Here is a 17,050-nt window from a genome sequence, read left to right on the forward strand (position 1 = left end):
ATGTGTTTGTGATACATTCTGTATCCATTTATTATTAATGGATACTTAGTTTGCTTCCATATCTTGATTATTGTATATAAAGCTATAATAAACAAAGGAATACATCCATCTTTTAGAATTAGTGTTTTTACATTCCTTGGATAAATAATGAGAAGTGGAATTGCTGGATCACATGGTAATTGAATCTTTTTTTTTTTTTTGAGGAAACTCCATACTGTTTTTCATAGTGGCTGCATCAATTTATATTTTGACCAACAGTGCACAAAGATTCCCATTCCTCCACATCCTCCCCAACACTTGTTATTTCTTGCTTTTTGTTTGTTTGATAATTACCATTCTGGCAGGCATGAGTTGGTGTGTCCTTAAAGTTTTTATTTGCATTTCCCTGATGATTAGTGATATTGAGCATGTTTTGATCTTCCTGTTGGCCATCTCCCTGTTGTTGCCTGTTGACTTCTTTGGAAGAGTGTCTATTTAGGTTGCATGCCAATTTTTAATTAGCCTTTTTTTCTTTTACTATTGAGCTGTACAAGGTCATTATATCTTTTGGCTATCAACCCCAGGTGTCTTCTCCTGTTTAGTAGATTGTCTATTTATTTTGTTGTTGGTTTCCTTCACTGTGCAAAAGATTTTAGTTTGCTCTAGTTTCATTTATTCATTTTTGCTTTAGTTGTCCTTGTCTGAGGAAATACATCCAGTAAAATATTGGTAAGATCAATGCAAAAAAAACTTACTGTTTGTATTTTCATCCAGGAATTTTTTGGTTTCAGGCCTCACATTTAAGTATTTAATTCACTTCGAGTATATTTTTGTATTCACTGTAAGAAGGTGGTTTAGTTTTGCACACAATTTATTAAAAACTCTGGTTTCTTTCCCCCCACTATATGTTCTTGCCTCCTCTGTTGTAGATAAATTGATCACAGAAAATGAGTTTATTTTTTGAGTATCTATTCTGTTCCATTAACTTACGTGCCTCTTTTGGTTCCAATACCATATACTTTTGATTATTATAGTTTTGTAGTGTAGTTCAGAATCATGTAGCATCTAATATTTCCATATTTATTCTTTTTTAAGATTTCTTTGTCTATTAAGTATCCATTGTAGTTTCCTTCAAATATCAGGATTATTTACTGTAATTCTGTAAAAATGTCATTAGTATTTTATAGGGATTGTATTGGATCTTTAGATTGCTTTGGGTGGTATAGATATTTTAATGATATTAACTCTTTGGGTAGTATAGATATCTTAAAGATATTAATTCTTCCTGTCCATGAGTACAAAATATATTTTCACTTATTTGTGTTGTCTTTAATCACTTTTACAATGTCATCGTTTTCTGAATATAAGAGTTTCACCTCCTTGGTTAAATCTATTCCTGAGTATTTTATTATTTTGATGTTATTGTAAAAGGGATTGTTTTCTTAATTTTTCTTTCTGATAGTTCATTTTAGTGTATAGATATATAATACATCTCTGTATATTAATTCTGTATCCTATAATGTTACTGAATTCATTTTCATGTCATCTTCAAATAGTGACAATTTTACTTCTTCTTTTTCAATTTGGATACCTTTTACTTATTTTTCTTTCCTAATCGCTGCAACTAGGACTTTAATACTATATTGAATAAAAGTGCTCAGAGCAGGCCTCCTTGTCTTGTTTCTGATTTAGAGGAAAAGCTTTCAGCTTCTCACTGCTGAGTATCTTAGCTGTGGGTTTATTGTATATGGCTTTTATATGTTGAAGTACATTCCTTCTACAAACACTTTGTTGTGAATTTTTATGATAAATTGATGTTGAATTTTGTCAAATGCTTTTTCTGCATCTATAGAAATTATCATACTTTTTTTCTTTTTTGATGAAATTTTTAGTGAATTTTCCATAACAATGGTGTGTCTTTTATTGTATCCTAGAATTCTAGGAATTGGGGATGTGGTAATGGTGAGTTTGGGAATCTAGGCTCCCAAAAGTACCTTCTGCTCTACCCTTAATTCTGCAATGGCTTCCAGGCAAATCACCCCTCCACTGGAACCACCCATTCGATGACCAAATTAATATCATTGGCAGTGAATTCCAGACACTCTTCCTTGGTCATGCTTTCCAATAGCCATAGGTATATGAGCTCCCAGAACCCCCAGTGGCCAAGGACTGCCTTACGATCATACCTACAATGGGCACTGAGTACAACAGCTCTCCTTCTTGGGGTTACCAGCCTGCAATGATGATTCCTGCCATCAGGTCTTCTAGATACCATTAACACATCTCCTAAAAGAGGCTGGTTGCTGTGTGTACCATAGGAGGCTCATTCAGCTCGGTGCTGTGGAAATCAAACTGATAACTGACAGCATCAGCTACTGCCTGCATATAAGCTGCTGAGCCTTAGTGGCAGCAAAAAATAGTCATGAATAGGGGTCAGCCTATCAGTCACTCAACTGGCGATATAGGACCCAGTGGTTGTTATGGAGTGGGCTCCCAAAATCACGACCCCATCAAATTGCTCAGCCATTAAAGTGGTCCCTGTGGAGATTTCCTGGGTTTCCCAGTTGGGGATAATGGCCTCTGGACCACAGATCAACGTTGCTTGCTCCTCCAGAGGCTACTATAGTGGCTTCCAACTTCCTTCTCCAGTACTGTCACTAATCATGTACTTTTTAATCCTTCATTTTTTAATGTGGAATATCATGTTGATTGATTTTCATATGTTCAACCATCATTGAATCCCCGAAATGAATCTCACTTGACCATGTATTATTCTTTTAATATATTGTTTAATTCAATTTGCTAATAGGTTTTTGAGAATTTTAAAATCTAAGTTCTTTAGAAATATTGGCCCGATTGTTTGTGTCTTGCTTTCTTTTGTTTTGCAGATATGAAACAGCCTTGCAACCCAGGTATAAATCCCCACTTGGTCGTGGTGAATAATTTGTTTACTGTATTGTTGGAGCCAGTTGGCTAATATCCTGTTGAGGATTTTTGCATCTATGTTCATCAGGGAAATCAGTCTATGGTTCTCCTTTTTAGTGGGGTCTCTGTCTGGATTTGGAACCAAGGTAATGCTGGCTTCCTAGAAAGAGTATGGAAGTTTTCCTTCCATTTCTATTTTTTGGAACACTTTCAAGAGAAAAATGTTAACTCTTCCTTAAATGTTTGGTAGAATTGCCCTGCAAAGCTTCCTGGCCCTGGACTCTTGTATTTTGGGAGATTTTTGATTACTAATTCGATTTCCTTACTGGTTATACGTCTGTTCAAATTTTCTATTTCTTCCTGTTTCAGTTTTGGTAGTGTATATGTTTCTAGGAATTTGTCTATTTCTTTCAGATTGACCGTTTCATTGTCATATAACTGCTCATAATATTCTTTTATTATTGTTTGTATCTCTGCTGTGTTGGTTGTGATCTCTCCTCTTTCATTCTTAATTTTATTTATTTGGGTCCTTTCTTTTTTCTTTTTGATCAAAGTGGTGAGTGGTCTATCAATTTTGTTAATCCTTTGAAAGAACCAGCTTCTGGTTTCATTAATCTGTTCTACTGTTTTCTTTTAGTTTCAATAGCATTAATTTCTGCTCTAACCTTTATTATTTCCTGTCTTCTTCTGGATTTTGGTTTTATTTGCTGCTTTTTCCAGCTTCTTAAGACATAAGGTTAGGTTGTGTATCTGAGATCTTTCTTCCTTCTTTAGGAAGGCCTGGATTGCTATATTCATTCCTCTTATATGGCCTTTGCTGCGTCCCAGAGGTTTTGGATTGTGTTATCATTTTCATTGACTTCCATATACTTTTTAATTTCCTCTTTAACTGCTTGGTTAGCCCATTCATTCTTTACTAGGATGTTCTTCAAGTATTTGTTACCTTTCCAAATTTTGTCTTGTGGTTGATTTCGAGTTTCATAGTGTTGTGGTCTAAAAATATGCACAGTATGATCTTGACCTTTTTGTACTTACTTAGGGTTGATTTGTGTCCCAGTATATGGTCTATTCTGGAGAGCATTCCATGTACACTGGAGAAGAAACTGTATTCTGCTGCTTTAGAATGAAATTTTCTGAATATATCTGTCAAATCCATCTGGTCTAGTGTATCATTCAAAGACATTGTTTCTTGTTGATTTTTTGATTAGATGATCTGTCCATTGTTGTGAGTGGGGTGTTGAAGTCTCCTACTATTGTGGTATTACTATTGATGAGTTTCTTTATGTTTGAGATTAATTGATTTATATATTTGGGTGCTATCACATTTGGAGCATAAATGTTTACCATTGTTAGGTCTTCTTGGTGGATAGACCCCTTAATGATGATATAATGCCCTTCTGCATCTCTTGATATAGTCTTTATTTTAAAGTCTAGATTGTCTGAGATAAGTATGGCTACTCTGGCTTTCTTTTGTTCACCATTACATCATAGATGGTTCTCCATCCCCTTACTTTCAATCTGAAGGTGTCTTTAGGTCTAAAGTGTGTCTCTTGTAAACAGCATATAGATGGATCTTGTTTTCCTATCCATTCTGTTACCCTATGTCTTTTGATTGGAGCATTGAGCCCAATGACGTTTAGAGTACTGAAAGATATCAATTTATTGCCATTATGATGCTTGCAGAGTTGGAGTTTCTGGTGGTGTTCTCTGGTCCTCTCTAATCTTTGTTGCTTTTGGTATATATAATATGTTATATTATAATATATTAATATATATTATTTTATATAATTATATTATATATAATATATATATTATATTATTATATATAATATAATAGCATATAATATATAATATTATAATATTATAATTATAATATAATTATATTAATATATTATATAAATATAATTAATATATAATTATATATTTGTTATATAATATATTATATATATTATATATAATATATATGTGTATATATAATATATATATTATATATATATATGTATACATCTTTTCTTCCCTCAGAAATTCCCCTTTAAAATTTCTTGCAGGGCTGGTTTAGTGGTCACAAATTCCTTTAATTTTTGTTTCTCTGGGAAACTTTTTATCTCTCCTTCTATTTTGAATGACAGCTTTGCTGGATAAAGAATTCTTGGCTGCATATTTTCCTGATTCAGCACATTGAATATACCCTGCCACTCCTTTCTGGCCTTCCAAGTTTCTGTGGAAATTTCTGCTGCAAACCTGATCTGTCTTCCCTTGTAAGTTAGGGACTTTTTTTCCCTTGATGCTTTCATGATTCTCTCCTTGCCTGAGTATTTTGAGAATTTGTGTATTATATGCTCGCATAACCCTTCTACCCTGATTTTTCTCTCTTCGTCTTCTGGGACCCCTTTGATTCTGATGTTGTTCCTTTTTAATGAGTCACTGATTTCTCTAAGTCTTAAATCGTGCATTTTTGCCTTAATCTCCCTCTTTTTTCTGCTTCATTATTCTCGGTAAGTTTGTCCTCTATATCACTAATTCTCTGTTCTAGCTACCCAGTCTCTAGTATTGGAACTGTGTTCTCCCTGATCAGTAATCATGCACCCGTCCTCTGTCTTCAGCTTTCATCCACTCTCCACTTCTTCACTATGAACAAGCCCCAGGCAATACCTCTCCCAAGTTTTGTCTCAGATGCATTTTTCCCCCAGCCCCTGACTTCTGAAGGACTGCTGCTTTTAGCCATTCCGCCCCTCTGCAAGAGGGTCTCATCGAGCAATGGCCAAATGAGCAAAGGCCAAATGTTGACTGCACCCAGGATCGCTTGCTAGACCCTGCTGCTTCTGGTGCCCCATTACTGAGGCCAGGTGCCAGCCCACCCCAGAAAAAGTTATCAAGATAGTGTAGCAGGAGCTACAGGGATTATGGAAAATCACAACACACATCTGGCACCAGGCTTCACCCTTAATGACCTTATTCCAGCACCAGCGAATGTAGCCATTTTGGGGGGTCTGCTGGGTCTAGGTGGCTTCAACAGTCTCTACCAAATGTCCTTCCAGCAGTGGAACCGCTCTTCCCTGTGTGGCCTGAGATCCCCCCAGACCCCAGTCTGTTCCTGGGGATTCACCCTTCCCACCAGAGCACAGTCAGTTATTGAGCTGCAGAGTTGCAGACTTTGTGCTCCCCTTGTTTACAGTCTTAATGGAATTTAAACCCTCTCCTTTATCCTTTCTCCCTTTTTATTTTAGACCCTGTGGCTGTTTCCAATTTTCCACTTTCTCTCCAGCTGTTTTTGGGGAGGGGTGCTTTTCCTGTATTCTCCCCACCCCAAGTCTCCATCCTCTCTCTGCCTGCAAAAGCGACTCCCTGCCTGCCACCAGCCTCTCTCTCCCCAAGTTCACCTCTCCGTGCCACATACCTGCTGAATTCTGTGTTTCAGGTTGTGCAGATTGTTGGGTTAAACCTCCAATCAGTTTTTTAGGTGTGTTGGATGGTTTAGTGTTGGTCTGGCTGTATTCCATGGATGCGAGACACACAAAAACCTTCCATGCTGTTCCGCCATCTTGGCTCCTCCTCTTCTTTAGTATTATGTTTAGATCCTTTTCTCATTGTCTTTCTTGTATTCACTATAAGATTTTTCCATTGTTGCTGTTTATGGTACTGTGAGGTTCGTATAAAATAAAATACCTTAGGTATATTGTAGTCTTTTTAAAATTTATTTATTTAAATATAAGTTAGTTAACATACAGTGTAGTATTGGTTTCAGGAGTAGAAACCAGTGATTCATCACTTACATATAGCACCTAGTCTTCATCCCAACAAATGCCCTCCTTAATGCCCATCACCCATTTGGCCCATCCCCTCATCCACCTCCCCTCGAGCAATCCTCACTTTGTTCTATTTGTTATACTCCACTTTAAGTTGATATTAATTTTGTACTCATTCCAAATCTTTACTCATATCACCCAAAAATATTTTGAAAATACACTTTATATAATTTTATTTTATATATCCCTTAATTATTGTATTTTTAATTTTACTACTTTTATTTTACCCATCATACTTAACTTTATATGTGGTTGAACATTTATTTATTTATCCTTTACAGTGAGGTTTTTGCTTTTCTGTGTTTTCTTATTACTCACTAATGCCTGTCCATTTCAGCTCAGAGAAGTGTCTTTAACATCTCTTTTAAAGCTGATTTAGTGGTGATAATTTCCTTTAGTTCTTGCTTATCTGGAAAACAACTTGTAAGTCTTAATTTTGAATAATAAACTTGCTAGGCAGAGGATTCTTGGTTTGCAGTTTTCCTCTTTCAGCACTTCAGAATATGTCATGCTACTCCTTTCTGGCCTATAATGTTTCAGCTGAAAAATCTGCCGATAGCTTTCTGAGGTTTCCCTTGTATGTAGTAAGTTGCTTTACTCTTGGTGCTTTTAAAATTCTTTTTGTCCTTAACTTTTACCATTTTAAAATGTGTCCCCATGTGTTTCTCTTTGGTTTCATATTATTTGGAACTTTTGGGGCTTTGTGAACCTGTATGTATGTTTTCCTGTCCCAGATTAGAGACATCTTAGCACTTATTTCTTGAGATATTTTCATTTTCTGTGTCCCTTTCTCTTTCTCTTTTCCCATTCTGCTTGATGTTATCCAGATGTTGTCTTTTTTTTTCTCCCCTTTTGGTGCTCTGGGTGTTTGCCATTACTCTATATTCCAGCCCACAAATTCATACTTCTATTTTGTTCATTGCGCTGTTGAACCTCTCTAATGTATTTTTCAGTACAGTTATAATTTGTTTGGCACTTTCTTATATTTTCTATTACATTGGTGAAGTTCTCACTATGTTCATACATTCTTCTCCGAAGATCAATGAGCATCTTTATGACCATTACTTTGAATGCTTTATCAGTTAGATTGTTTATTTCCATTTCATTAAGTTTAATATGGGAATTTGCCTTATTCTTTGATTTGGAACATTTTCCTGTTTCCTCATTTTGCCTATCTGTGTTTGTATTGTATTAAGCAAAATGGCCACCTCCCCCACTCTTGAAGGAGAAGTCTTGTGTAGAAGCTGAAATGTGTGGTCCAGAAATTCAATCTTCCTTGGCTACCAGAGCCAGGTACTCTATAGTTGTACTTCTTATGGGTTGCACATACTCATGGGTTGTGATAAGGCTACAACTGCTGTACAGAGGTGGTGAAGCATGAGGCCTTTTCTTGAACTGTTTGTAACTCAACCCCTGCACAAGGAGAGTATAATTTTAGCCACTTGCTCATCTCATTGTTTCCTGGTCTCTGTGTGGGGTAGGCAAGGGATTTGGGTACTCATTTGTTCAGTTTGTGGCTAGTATGTTGCACAGGGAATGTGAATCTAAGGGCATTTTCCTAAACTGTGGCTCAAGTCTCTGAATGGTTTGGGTGAGGCTCAAGGAACTAACTAACCAAGTTGTGGCATTTCCACTACATAGGGATGGCAGGATGTGAGGCTCTTTCTCAACTTAGCTTTGGCTTGGTTGCTGTGTGGGTAGTGCAGGGCCTAGGGTGCTTACCCACCCTTGTTGTGCCTTGGTCTCTGCATGGGTTGGGGTGCTTGAGCACTCACTTGGCCCTATTGTGGCTTGGGTGTCCTGCACGTTGATTGGGGCATGGGATACTCATACATTCTGATTACAGTGAAGGATAGGAAGCACAGCCCACTGATGTTAACAGGCTAGAGGAAGAGAATCAAAAATGGGTATCATTGCCATTATCAGCAGCAAGTCAAGATGATATTGCAAAAATGACACTCTCCAGTGCTTCTGCCCCTTGATAACGTACTTGCAGGTTTCTACCTGTCTGGAAGCTGCTTAAAATTAGTAAATGGGTCTTTGTCATTCATGGTCTAGGCACTTTTCAATTTGTTGCTTTGGTGCTGAATATCAGGACAAATGGGTTTTCACACAAGAAAAATTTTGTGATTTGCAACGATATGGCTGGAGCTGGGCAATATTATGCAAGCAAAATAAGCAAAATAAGCAAAATAAGTCAGAATATAAATAATACATAAATATATAAATATATATATAAATATATAAATATATACCAAAGACATTTTGATTTTTCTTTTTCTTTTACAATCCTTGTTAGATCTGGTTTACTCAAAAAATATCTAAAATATGACCACCTTTCATCAACTACACTGCTACCTCCCTGGTCCCAGCCACTGTTAACTCTCTTCTGTAGAAAACATACATCACATCATGTTAAAACACATCACATCTGCTTAAAACTTTCAATCAAGGGATATATAGCATCTTTTGGGAGTGATTGAAATGTTTGGGGTGATTGTGGCAGTAGTTTGACAAATATGAATATGTATATATATATATATATATACACACACATATATATAATATGTATATTATATATAATGTAATATATAATATATAATGTATTATATACATAAAGTATAATATAATATATAATGTAATTGCTGTGAGGGCAAAGCTCTTTGTTTTGTTTGCTAATATATCCCAAATTCCCAAGAAAGTGGCTAGCACTTGATATTTATTGAACAAGAAAATTAGTGTGACGTTTATTTAAAAAATTGGAAAAAATGAATAAAATAATTGCTGGGCAGTTTTAAAAATCCAGATGATACTAGATAGTATAATTTTTAGTGTGCCCAGTTCATAAATACATTCATTGATTCATTGATTCATCCATTCATTCATTAAAAAAGGGTAAAAAAAAAAGCTGTCAAATAACTATTAAGGTTATATTTGACCTGGATCATGAAAGATAAGAAATATTTTGAAAGGCAAAGACAGTGGGGAAATTTGTATCCAAGTACACTCAACTAGTTAATAGGAGAACCAGGCTATAAAATTTTATTATTAGATACAAGATAAGAGTATGATATTGAAAGGTGATATTAACTGAAGTAAAACATAGAATTTCCAGGAAGAATCCAAAGTGAGTGGTGGTAGAGACACAGGGTTGGCAACTCACATAGTAAACATAATTAAACCTAAGGGGCATAAAAGCTGCAATAGATTATTGTGATGCCTCTACACAGGTTTTCTTTTTAATATTAAACTATAAATTAAATGGAAAGAAGGTGAACAAAGGCCTATGATTTTTAATGGTGTAGTTTCAAAAGATTTTTTTTCCTTTATTGCATAACTGTGTTGATATGCTGTTGCTTTGCTGTGCTTCAAACATGCAACTAGTCTACCTATTTCCCCTCAGTCACCATTAGTTTTGATTTCTTGTTGACATTTGGCTGTCAATAACAAACTTTAATCCCAAGATCTCCCTTCTTTAGACAATGTTTCATCTTATGGAAAGTCCCAGAAACTCAAAACTCTTTCTCATATGGAAAAAATTCTGCCACTTATTATTCCCTGAATTGTCAAAATAATTTCATACTATCTTAGCTCAGGCTGCTATGACAAATACCATAGAGTGGGTGACTTAACACATATTTCTCAAAATTTGATAGTCTAGAAGTCCACGACTAGGGTATAAGCATGGCTGAGTTCTGGTAAAAGACCTATTCTTGGCTTATAGACACCACTTTCTTGATATATTCTTGCATGGCATAGAAAGAGATCTGGTCTATTCATTCTCTTATAAGGGGACCAATCCCATCATGAGGACTCCACCCTTAGGACCTCATCTAAACCTAATTACCCCCTAAAATTCTCTACCTTCAAATACCATCATATTGGGCATTAAGGTTTCAGAATATGAATTTTAGGGACACACAAACATTCAGTCCATAGTAGTCACCCTTAAAGTATTAACTATGGTTTAACAGAAGCATTTAAATCTCTTAAAGCCAAAATATAAATGAATGAATGTCAAATATTTGGACTTGTAATGTGAAATGCTTTAGAAAGTGGCATTTCCAGTAATTCTCGTAAACCACAATATGTAGATGAAAGTTATTCCATCTGTATTTTAGGCTACACACAGTCAACACTTCATCCTAATTATTTGAGAAGTATCATCATGTAGAAAAAAATACTGAACTATAAATCAAGAGTGTGAGTAATAAGACACATTTCTTATAGTAAAATAAAGGTACCTATAATAAATGACCAAGAAATAGAAACATAATTTATACAGGAGGAAATAAATAAATATAAGAAATAAAATTATTAAAAAATATTGACTATGGGGTGCCTGGGTGGCTCATTCAGTTAAGCCTCTGACTTCAACTCAAGTCATGATCTCATGGTTCGTGAGTTCAGGCCCCATGTCAGGCTCTATGCTGGCAGCTCAGAGCCTGGAGCCTGCTTTGGATTCTGTATCTCCCTCTCTCTCTGCCCCTCCTCCACTCGTGCTCTGTCTCTCTCTCTCTCAAAAATAAATAATAATAAAATATTTAAAAATTTAAAAAAATATATTGACCATGGTTAGTAATGAAAACAATCCTATGAGATCATTTCTCATATAATAATGAAGTAAAAATATAATAATCCATACCTAAATTATATAAATATAACATAAATTTTATATGTATTATGTGTTTAAGATATCTTACATATATATCTCACATAGAGTTCTTGAGGCTTTAAGGATGGTGGTACATTTATTCACGGCTGACACAAAAGAACAGTGTAAACTGGTCTAACCTTCCTCTAGAATTATATGGAACTATGAAGGAAGAGTCGTAAATGTGGTAATACTATTTGATTCAGTAATCCCATTACTTGAAATGTATTGTAATAAAAATATCAGCAGATGGATAAACAAACACTAGGAATAAAGACAATGATTACAATACAGTCTATAAAGGAAAAACTTTGGAATTAAACTAAAGGTATCAAACTAGGAGAATGCATTCATTGAAATAATTATAAAACCTTGATAATTAAAGGAAAAAGTTCATACTATACTTTTAAGAGATAAAAACAGGAAAAAATACTATGGGATCACAACTAAGCAAAAATCTGCATGTTTCTGAACAAAGATAGTAATATGCAAATATGAATATATTTATATTAGTAGGGTGGAATTTGAAGTGACTTTCCATTATTGTTAACTACTTTTTGTGTTTTTATATTATATTATCAATTTCAAAAGTTCTGGTCTATTAAAATAGTTGTGAGATCTTAGATACATAATGTACTTTGATAGAACTTGGTTCCTACACAAATCCTTATTGTTGGATGAGTATTCAGTACTTCTCACCTTTTGGTGAACATTAGGAGCACCCAGGGATGTTGAACATGCAAATTTCTGACTCCATCTCAGACTTCGTCTTGATAAGTCTGGGGTGGAGTCCAGGGACCTGTATTTTTAATAAAAAATAAAAATGATATCCAAGTTCCTTTCACTTGTGACATTATGTGTTTTGGTGTGGTCTCTAAAAAACCTGGAACTCTCCATAATTAATAGATAAATAATATTTTACTTTTTATTTTCTTTATTTTCCTTTTTTTACTTTATTCCTCAGCCTGAAGCAAAGTGGATTCATAAGCTGCTTTAAAGAAAAAGAAAAAGAAAAAGAAAATAAAAGAACAACTGAGCACTTGGTTTCACAGAATGGCCTTACCACAGTAAACACTGGCTACTCCCAAATGATCATTTCTACTTGTGTGGAACTGTAATAAATAAAAACAAGTCTTCCATGAATCCCAGTGTTGCATCCACACGACTCCTGAAACAGAATGCTACGGGCACCAGTGACAGTCACAACAAAGTTTATTGCAATGAGAGGCAAGGCCGACAGATCGGGACCAACACTCTTGATCAGAGTGTGGCCTTGAACAGCCGGGGTACAGAGTTTTTATAGCCTACCACATCGTCTTATCACCACCTGGGAACAGAACAAAGAAATAGTTCCCAGATCGGGGTGGAAACAGTTCAGACATGCCCTTGCCCCAATTCAATCAAACACTAATCCAGTTGATTTTCCTTGAACTTGTTCCCTTGATTGATAGGACAAGGCTGTTAGCTCTTAACCTACAGTATCCAAACAAAGCTGTTATTTCTCAAGGCTACAGGTTAGCCCTACACTACAATTTAACACTTACACCAGGAGCTGATTTTCCTGTGTATAATTTATAGAGGTAATTTTAGTGGTACATGCTTTATTAAATGTTTGAACTATTCAAGCCAAAATGCTGTAGCATTTTACCCCATGTTCTGAAACTTTAATTGGAAACCATTTCTAAATTTAGGTTAAAACTTTACAATCTCCCTTTGAATACATTTATCATGTTTTGTTTTATCTACCTTTTCTTAGCATTAAGAAAAAGTAAACAGATAATGGAAGGAAAGAATCATATCTTTTACACCCTTAAAAGAAATAAACAGATATATGTAGAGAGTAACCCCCACTTCCTACATACATATAGACCTCTAAATGTAATCATTTACCTTTAGACACTTTTTCTTTAGTTTATTACTTTATTTAATGATAATCTGCAAGTTACCCTGAAAGAATAACACATATTTGTCAATTATTTTACATATTTCCATGAATATGCTTGTAATGTTTATTCTTGAAAGCTGTAAAGGGGTGTGGAAAGAACGACAGTCTAATCCGAAGTAGGATTAGATTAGATTAGATTAGATTAGATTAGATAATCGTCTTGGTCTGTCTTGGCTGCTATAACCAAAATACCACGAATTGGGTAGCTCATAAATAAATTTATTTCTCACAATTCTAGAGGTTGGGTAGTCCAAGATCAAGGAACCAGAAAATTCAGGGTCTTGTGAGAGCCTACCTTCTGGTTCATAGACCTCCCTTATCACTGTGTCCTCACATAGTGGAAGGGGAAAAGGGAGCGCTGGGTTCTCTTTTATAAAAACACTAATTCCTCTCTTGAGGGCTCTGCTCCCCCAAAGCACTTCCCAAAGACTCTACCTTTGGGGTCTTAAGGCCCACTCTAATGCCACCACATTTGGAATTAAGATTTTAATATATGAATTTTGAGAGAACACAAATATCCTATCTATTGAAACAACAAATATATAGATAGAGCTATAGACAGATATAAATATGGAGCACTCCTTCATTCCATACAGTCTGATTTCTGCCTTTTGTTATAATCTTGTCTTCCATTTACTCAGAAATTACTACATTTCAGATCCAATTCTTAAAGAGGTGTCATTTTTCTAACCCATTTGATAACTTTACACATTCCCTAAATGACACAAAAAAGTTTTTTTATTGCAACATTGTAAATATGAAAAGTTTAAAAACAGTCCATTTATCTGTCATTAAATGATTGGTTGAATATATAACAGTACTTCATTGCAATGGAATACCACGTGAATCTGAAAAGGAATAAAGAAGCTCTCTATGTAGTGAGATGGAAAGATCTTTTACTTAAGTTTTAGTGAAAAAAATCAAGGTGAATAAGAGATATGTTATATAAGCTATAGTATTTTTTAAAAGAGGAAAGAGAGAATGCATGTGTGTGTGTCTGTGTATGTGTGTCCTTGTGTGTGTGTGTGTGTGTACCTGTATTTCCTAAAAGAAGCTCTTGAATGATATAAAATAAAATAATAAAAGCAATTACCTATAAATAATAAGTGATGTTGGAGAAATAAATGAGAAACAGGGATGAAATTTAGACCCAATACCAATATTCAGCCAGTACACAAGGATAGATCTGTAAATGTTGGTAAAAATACTTCCAAAACAGTTGGCAAATGGCAGCTAGAGAATTTACCCTCCACCTGAAATGTCTCTCTGGCCTTCTACCCTAGAGCACCAGCGATCCTCCAGGAATTACAAGCTAAGGCATAATGAAAAATATAAATGACTTACTAAGGGAAACAGTGTTGAAAGGTAAAGGAGAAAAGGAGAAAGAGTAGGTAGGGAGAATCTTCAGATTACCATGCAGTTGTGACCCATGTTAAAAGAGAAAGAAAAAGGAAAGCTGGAAGGAAGAGCCTGAGACTGTGATGCAGCTCAGAGAGTCTCAACCAGGCCGGTGAAAAGCCATGAGTAAACACTGCTCTTTAGAAGAGTTTGTGTTGGTAAGGAATATCCTGACCTTTGTACCCCCATGGTGCTAAATCATTAGCTGGAAGAAATCCAGTGAAAGAGTGGCCCTGGCTTGCACACTGGTGGATCTCAAATTTTCAGTAGCTTGAGGCTATCAGTATCTATGCTCCTTATAGCACAATCTTTCTTTCTTTCTTTTTTTTAAAGAAGGGATTATCTTGATATGCAGGTTTTTAATATTTATTTCTGAGACACAGAGAGAGCATTAGTCGGGGAGGGGCAGAGAGAGAGAGAGGGAGACACAGAATCAGAAGCAGACTCCAGGCTCTGAGCTGTCAGCACAGAGCCCGATGCAGGGCTGGAACTCACAGACCGCGAGATCATGACCTGACCCGAAGTCGGAGGCTCAACCGACTGAGCCACCCAGGCGCCCCAATCTTTCTTGAAGTGAGATCTGAGCAGCAAACTCAGTCACTACACAGATTAATTTCTCTATCCATACTCACCCCTCCAAAGCTCCTGTGGACTTCTTCTTAGGGAGAAAAGTGGAAAAACAATAGCCTTCATCACTGTTGTTGATGTTAGGGTCACAATTGGCTGACTTCCTATGCTGTCCATTCTTTCTCTTCATCCTCAGGTATTGCTTCTATAGATCTTGCTGCCTTACCTGGTGGTACAACCTCCAATTTCATTCCAGAAGGGTCTGAGACCCTAGTAATCATACACTCTTCAAACTCCATTCATAGTAAAAAATGGAAAAAAGAGTACCAAGAGATCATGTGCCTTTCACAGATATTCTTTCTCTCTTATATTGTAAACAGGAACTCTATCTTCTCTTGCTGATCAGGTTAAATTACCCTGTCAAGGTGGTGAATTTTCTTCACAATAGCTGGCCTCTAAACATAAGGAGTCCAAAGTTCCCTGGCAATATACATAACTTGCACTTCACTGGGACTATTGCTATTTCCCCTGGCAAGAATATGTTCCTTTTAGGAGGATTAGGACTTATAACACTACATTGACCAGAACTGATGTAACAAGAACTCAAGCTCTAGTGAGCCATTAAGAGGGATGGTAAGTGAGGCCACTCCTGAGTATATCACTTCATTTCTAAGCACATATGCTCTCCCTATTCAAGGCACACCATTACATAGAAGTTGCTGTTTTCATGCATGCACTGCATCTTAAAGAATGTCACTCAATTTTGAAGAGTATTGCACCCAAGTTAATATTTTATTATGCCTTCAGTAGGTCATTCAGGCTCTCTCTGAAGACAGTTGCTTCTGGATAGTGCAATATGTATTACCAGTGAATCTCTTGGCCAGTTTACTCCCACTTCTCCTTTACTGTGAAGTGAATCCTCTAGTTAGATACTATACTCTTTTAAGGTCATCCCTGAGTGTGGCTGTAATGTAGGTACCATATATTTTTAGCTTGAACCCACAAACTGAACTAACCTATTTATGAATGAAATTCAGGCTTTCTCTCCTTTTTCAAATATTCACAGGTGTAAGCAGAGGGAGGGTGCTAGTGCAAGTATGTTGGATGACATAGAGGTCTGTGTAAACTGTTCATAAAATTTATTTATAACTTCTGGTCCTGCTTAGGCTTGATCCCAGAATGACCATGTCCATTTTATGATGGATAGCTGCTGGGCCTTCATGACTTTTTGATTAGGAAAAATTCTTCAACAGAATCTGGATTATGCTTGGCAGTTCTGGATTCATAATCATTTGGTATCCTATTGTAAAACATTTTGTCTCTATTATAGCCCAGTACCATGCCAAGAGTTGTCTGTTAAAGGGCATATAATTCTTGGATATAGACACCATGGCTTTGCTTCAGAAACCCAGGGGCTTGAATTGAGATTCTCACACTGGCACCTGTCAGAAACACCACATTGCACCTTTCTCTACCACTTACACCTCCAAAACCAGAGAATTTTATTCATTCTGTGCCACAAGCAGCAGGGATACTGACACCACAACTTGGGCTTATTATCAAGCCCTTTTCTGTTTCAAGGCCCCATTGAAATCTGTCAGCCTTTAGTGTCACCCAGTAAGTCAAATGGAGCAGTATTCTTTTGTGTGGACTGTGTTACTCCAGAATCCAAAGAAGACCACCAGACAATGTATTTCTTTCTGCTTAGTAATAAATGCCAGACACAACTTTTTTTTTCTGTAGAGGGGCAGTGTCTCAGCATGTCTTTGACCACTG

General features: G+C 36.0%; 1 protein-coding gene and 1 pseudogene across 6 annotated transcripts in view; one reads left to right on the forward strand and one right to left on the reverse strand.

Moving 5' to 3' along the window:
- CYLC1 (cylicin 1) overlaps positions 1 to 12,507 on the forward strand; it is a 77,404-nt gene extending 64,897 nt beyond the window's left edge. For all 6 annotated transcript variants that reach the window (XM_042974280.1, XM_042974281.1, XM_042974283.1 and 3 more), the window contains one exon: positions 12,329 to 12,507. In XM_042974280.1, the coding sequence (XP_042830214.1) occupies positions 12,329 to 12,361 (33 nt within the window). In that variant the 3' untranslated portion in view covers positions 12,362 to 12,507. The remainder of the gene's footprint in view (positions 1 to 12,328) is intronic.
- On the reverse strand, positions 1,290 to 7,772 carry LOC102960549 (annotated as a pseudogene).
- Positions 12,508 to 17,050: the final 4,543 nt, after the last annotated feature.

This window comes from Panthera tigris, chromosome X, assembly GCF_018350195.1.
Source record: "Panthera tigris isolate Pti1 chromosome X, P.tigris_Pti1_mat1.1, whole genome shotgun sequence".
Lineage (NCBI taxonomy): Eukaryota > Metazoa > Chordata > Mammalia > Carnivora > Felidae > Panthera > Panthera tigris.